The sequence below is a fragment of the Mastigoproctus giganteus genome, chromosome 6 (assembly GCF_048544385.1).
Source record: "Mastigoproctus giganteus isolate SK-2022 chromosome 6, ASM4854438v1, whole genome shotgun sequence".
Classification (NCBI taxonomy): domain Eukaryota; kingdom Metazoa; phylum Arthropoda; class Arachnida; order Uropygi; family Thelyphonidae; genus Mastigoproctus; species Mastigoproctus giganteus.
This window is the reverse complement of record NC_143580.1, coordinates 20,547,392-20,553,519: the sequence shown is the minus strand read 5'-3', so window position 1 is coordinate 20,553,519 and position 6,128 is coordinate 20,547,392. Positions and strand designations below refer to the sequence as shown.

General features: G+C 31.0%; 1 protein-coding gene across 1 annotated transcript; it reads left to right on the top strand.

The window, feature by feature from the left end:
- The first annotated feature begins 575 nt into the window (after positions 1-575).
- LOC150084053 (uncharacterized) lies at positions 576-5,752 on the top strand. The gene is made up of 2 exons (XM_090375787.1): positions 576-690; positions 4,753-5,752. The coding sequence occupies exon 2, from the start codon at positions 4,760-4,762 to the stop codon at positions 5,750-5,752; it is 993 nt and encodes a 330-aa protein (XP_090231913.1). The 5' UTR covers positions 576-690; positions 4,753-4,759.
- The last annotated feature ends 376 nt before the right edge of the window (positions 5,753-6,128 follow it).

Genomic DNA, 6,128 nt, shown 5'->3' with positions numbered 1-6,128 from the left:
CACACACTTACACTTACACTTACACTTAGTACCCTTTGTATATATAAATGCCATATTAGAGTTATCCAATGATAACCGCATTCACCCCCCAAGTGTATTACGCCCATAAATTGGGTGTTCTCTGGCCGCTTTGTCTGTTTTGCTGGATAAAAAAAACCCAGGTTTTCCCAGGAGAAAAAAAAAAAAAAAAAAAACTTGCTATTCTCACTTGAGACAGACTAACTAAGCTCCAGAGTAAAAAGTCCATAAAAGTTTCCCCATATTAGTAACAACATTCGAACTCGTATCATTTCCATAGGGTGCGGTATACACAATACTGATATTGGTTATTAGTACTGCTTTTATATATATCATCTTTAATATTCCGTAGTTATTGACTTATATAAAGTTACTTATTTAAATAAATAATTATAATATTTTCTTGGTAAATTAGTTGTAAAGTGCTAGTTATATTCTTTATTTCTCTACCCCCCCCTCGTCTGCATCACCTAAAATCCAAATATTTTCCAATATTACGATTTTGCGTGTTAATTCTTTGATTTGAACATCGATAGAGGGCGTCTGGTCATCATGGATGTGGAGGAACTGCATCTTCTTGGCCACCCAAATTCGGGAATATTTGTGTAGCTTGTTGCTAAATTTTTTTGAAAAAATCCAAAACTCCTAATGAATACAGACTTTTATAGCAAGGTAAATTGTTCCCTAAAAGGGAAGCTTTTGTTGTTTAAAAGTATAACGAAATGCGCAATGCATTATTTATAGTGCAAATTGCCTGGGATGCGTATACGTAATTTTGTTTGCATTACGTAAACAGTGATGTTCCACGGTTAACTTGTAGTTTGCGATAAAATTTCGAGTTAGCCCAATTTTAATCAGTATTTGAATTGCTAGCTATACACAGAAAGTTGCTTTTGTGTTCCAGTGTTGACAAAAGTTGTCTCATGTCTGTTTTTGCTTACCTATATACTCAACGGCAATGTGGAGAAGCTACATATACAGGATTAACTTTCTTATTTGGTCATACTTCAGACGTTACTGAACTTTAAAATAGGGCACAGTGTTGTATTTCTGCATTGTGTAAATTCCTTCTTTCGACAGTCACTTGAATTCAACTAATATGTGTTGGCTCAAGGTGATGTGTGCATTCTGCACTTTAAGAGCCGGGCGATAGAAATAAGTATAAATTTGCACATTTTTATCTGAGAAGCGGAAAATGCACTTACCAGCTAAAAATGCTATATGTACTGTATTATAGTAAGCATTTATGAGCTGTCATTTTTAATAATAGAACTTCTTGCAATAGACGGAAGCTTTCTCACAAATTCGAAAAAATACAAAAGTAAATTAGCATTTTAAAGACCGAATAAAATTAACAATGCAACAGAAATTACTATATTCTGATTTTCTAGAATTTGACAAATCTAGTTTACATATTTTGATGCTGTAATTGAAAATAAGTTTTGCCAGCAAGTAATATGTCAAACTGTTATACTGTTTAAGAAATATTACGTACTTACTATTCAAAGATATGTGCAAGATGACATTCTGAATGTAATAATTACTGTATTCCCAGATATTGCTCACTAACATAATGCCAACCTATTACCTATTTGTTTCTTTAAGCATTTCTTCCTTTTTGTTTGTATTATCATTTTCTTTTGGAACAACATTTGGTCTTATACCTTTCAGGAAAGGCATCAGATAGATGGTTGGGGTGAACAGTTTATGCTCGATTTTACCATGAAAAGTTGTTAGATAGTTTTTTTTTTTTTTTTTTTTTTGCTGGGTTGTTGAAGTTTATTATCCTATTTCTATTCTTTGAGTATTAAGACTATAGTATTTACTTATGATAGTTAAATAGGTGTAAAACCAAGAAGATAATCATCAGTCTTACAAAAGATGACTTATATTTTGAAATAATTAATGATAATCACAGTGGTACTCCTTAATATTTCTTAAAATCCTGATGGACAAAGACGTTAGAATTATGTTTAAATTTATTATTATATTATATGCAAGCTCATTATTTTACTACTAAATTTACTGTAATATTTTGTTACCAACAATATTTTAGATTAGTTTTCTGTAATTGTTAAAATTATGAAAAGTGCATTGAAAATTATACTTAAACAATTCATACTGGGTAGTAATATTTTTTTAAAAATGCAAGAACAAATGTTCAATTAGTGTGCAATATCTTGTTAATTTTGTTCAAAATTACATACTGTTGTTTCACTATAGTTACAGTGTATATAATTCTTTGAAGTCCATCCAAATTGGCTATTATGCATTTATTGTTTACTGTTTTGATCATGCATTGCAGTATTGGTTGTCACTCTGGTTTCCTTTGTTTATTCAAGGTAGTTGGACTATATCCATTATTTACCCAAAATTGCTTGCTTACTAAATAATGTAATGTATGATAGAGAATAATAGATCAAGGCTAGTGGTTAATGCAGAATTTCATTTATATTTTACCTGTCTTTAAGAACATTTATGAAAGAAAAAAAAACTTTCTCAGTCTTGTTTTAAGAAGATCAAGTCATAAAAGACAGTGGCAGTGCTAATATGTATATGATACATTTTCATTAATTCACAGTTTATATGCAACACTGAATTTTGATCTGATGTTTTTCCAACTTTTTGATGTTGGATACAAAGATTGCAGAGTAAAATTTATTCAAACAATAGACACCATTAAAATAGGACTGAGATGAGTTAATCTTGAAAATGATTCATGGAGGGAATTTATGTGAATTAAATTCACATAAATTTCAAACAAAAATAAATTCAGTCCAGGTTGAAGATGTCTTTAAATAATGAAGATCATTAGCTCCTTGGAAAAATTTTCATGGAGATAATAGCTTTATCAGTTGCTTAGGCTATGCTATAACAATAAATGAAAACTTTATGGTGGATCTGTTACAAGAAGTAATAGATTTTCCTACCCTGGATGCAGCATTTGTATTCAGCATCCAGGATGGGAATCTTTATTAAGCTTTATTCTAAAGAAAAAAATCATGTGTGTAATAAATACAGCCACGTAAGCTTACCATGTAAAAATCATCCATAAATACATCCATGTATGCTTTCCATGTAAATATGCATTGTCACTTTGTCTTTGCAAACCAAACTTGTTGGTATACACATCACTTTATTTAATCATGCAAAGAATCTTGGATAAAAAATATCCATAGAAATCAAATCTTGGAAAATAAAATCTGCAGTTTTCTGTAATTGGAAGTATTTCATTTGAATTCTAGAAAAAAGAAAATAAGATTTAAAAAGTGTTCTGCATTCACTTTTTTGATTTTTAAACAAGGGCACATGGTGTGGATTTATCACCTACCCCAAAAGGTATATTCATTAGCTTCTTTATTCAAGCTTTTATTACACAGATTTTCTTCCATTTACCACATCTGCTGCTTGAGTTGATATTAATAGGTCATTCATTTTACATCTCCAATTTTAAAAAATGGCATATGATAGATCTCCCTCATCACCAATAAATTATTGTATAAAACAGACGAATCATCATATTTTAAAAATGTTTTGTATTGACGATTCATTCACAGCCCCAATTTTTAAACAAGTATACATGGGGAATATATTCCATCCCTCCCTTAAATTGTGGAGTAAAAACCAGAAAATTTAAATAATGCTATTTTTAAAAATATTAGCAATTTCTTCTCATAGGAGATATGTTTCATCCTTTGGATTTTTTCCCATTTATGTCATGCAAGATGCTAACTTTTGAAGACTAACTTTAGAGGATTTCATTCAGTTAGCAACCTGTATTTGGTATAAGCAGCAGATGTCTAACTTATATATAGCATATCAGCTGACCAGGCTAGCCAGGTGGGTAAAATGCCTGCCTGGCAACCAAAAGGTCGAGGGTTCGAATCCCATGACCTTTGGATTGCCATTTTTGCATTTTACTCTGATCCAAGCCTCTGGATCAGAGTAAAATGCAAAAACTTTGGGAGGTGAATTATGGCCACAGAAGCCGATGCGCCAACAACTAACAAAAAAAAAAAAGAAATAATAATAAATAACATATGTCTCTAAAAGCTAGGAAGGTGTTTATTCTGAATACACATCAATGTTCTAATAGCATATTCTTTCTTTCTCTTCATATATATTGTTATGGTTTAGCCTGGACATTTTATAGCTATGCCAAATAATATTGAAAACCAGCCCAATATGAATGTTTTATTCATTTATGAAACAAGTTATTTTTATTTTTCCCTACTCTGAGTCTGTTCAAATATCTGTGCTGTCAGTTTAGCAAAGAGTATGAAAATTTGCTGAATTTATTCACAGTTTAAATTGTGTTAATGGAAAAAAAGTAGTTTTTTTTTTTATTATTATTACTAGGAAACTGAACTTGCTACTTAGCAGATATTTTTGCCAATATCTGCTCACTGGTTGTTTTGACGTGATTTGCCTGTCAATTAATTGGTTTGATGCATAATTTCATTCATTAAAGTGCTACTGAAACTAATTTTATCATGAGTTCTGCTGTCCCCCACCATGACTATTTGGGAATATACTTGCATCTGGCTATAGTTCATTTGCCTGTATAGCAGGTTAGGGTTTCTAATAACTATATAAATTTCATAGTGTTTGATGTGGTGATATTTTTTTACCTTAAAAAAAAAAATTTGGTGTATAAAATTTTCTGATAAGTTTATTTATTTAATAAGAATTTCTGTTAAATGGATCTGAATTGAAATTTTTCATTTTATATAGGGTCATCATGCCCCATCATCATTGCTGCATCACTGGGTGTCGTAGTGATAGTCGCTATTTCAAAAGAAATCCTGGTATACCACCTGTCAAATTTTTTTGCATTCCTAGTGCTGCTTCTAAAAGAGCACTTCATAACCAGTGGCTAACAAAGATAAGAAGGCCTAACCTTAACATTTCTCGCAACACTCGCATTTGTTCATTACATTTTGAAGATGGGCAGCCAACCAAAGAGAATCCTTTACCAACTTTACACCTTGGTCACGAGCCACAAGGAGATATAGTTAACAGACAAATGGTACATTTAGATGTTGCTAAAGTTCCAAGTGAGTTGGAGTATAAATCTGAAGATATTACAAATCTGACAAAATGTACAGAGAAATATAAATTGGAATCGTGTAGACAGAATCAGTATTCACCATTGATAACATGTGATGATGAGGATCAGTGTGGGAACTTTAATATTGAGGCTGTGACAGTAATTTCTGAGTATAAAACTACTCAAACTGAACCTGAAATGCTGAATTCCAGTCAGTCACAAGCAATTCAAACAAATCTTGATTTTGAGCATGATTCACCATGCTCAAAGTGTTTGCATTTAGAAGATAAGCTTCATGATTTGAAGAAACAACTGTCTTCCCAACCACAGTATATTTTCAGTGTGAAGTCTATTCAGCATAATTCAGATAAATTCTATTTTTACACAGGCTTGAAGAATTATTCAGCTTTTCAGGCACTACTTTTAAAAATAAAGGCCCGTTTAACAAAGAAGAATGGTGTACACAATGGCTTTTGTAAAGATATTGCATGTACTGATCTGTTAGCAGAAAATGAACTACTTCTTTCCTTAATGACCAAACGGCTTGGCCTTCAAGTACAAGATGTGGCAGACAGATTTGGAATATCAGTGGCTGCCACTGAGAAAATATTAAGTGCCTGGTTGCCTCTCTTAGAAGATGTGTGTATGCATTTTACAGGAACGAATGATACTTGTGTTAACTGAGATTAAATTGTATATTTAGATGAGATGCTTCCTGTTAAAAAAAAGTGATGAAGGCCTTGATGGTATAGATTATATTTTTATTGGTAATATATTCCTATACAAATCTATTATAGAGCAAATATAATATTAATTTTAGTTGTGCATTACATGAGTATGACTACTTGAGGAGATATATATTTTTGTTTATAAAATTTGAATAACGTTCTTTATCGGTACGTTTTAAAAAAATATATTGCTTAAATAATATATTTTATTTATTAAGAATGTTATAATTTAAATAATATTCTACAATTTTAATTTTTCAGTCCTTTACTTATTTATATATATATGAGTCATTCAAATGAAATAGACTTTTGAAATAAAGAATTTGTTAATC

Bases quoted from the DNA above. Each gene is read 5' to 3' on its own strand.
- LOC150084053 (XM_090375787.1), top strand. From the start codon at position 4,760: ATGCCCCATCATCATTGCTGCATCACTGGGTGTCGTAGTGATAGTCGC.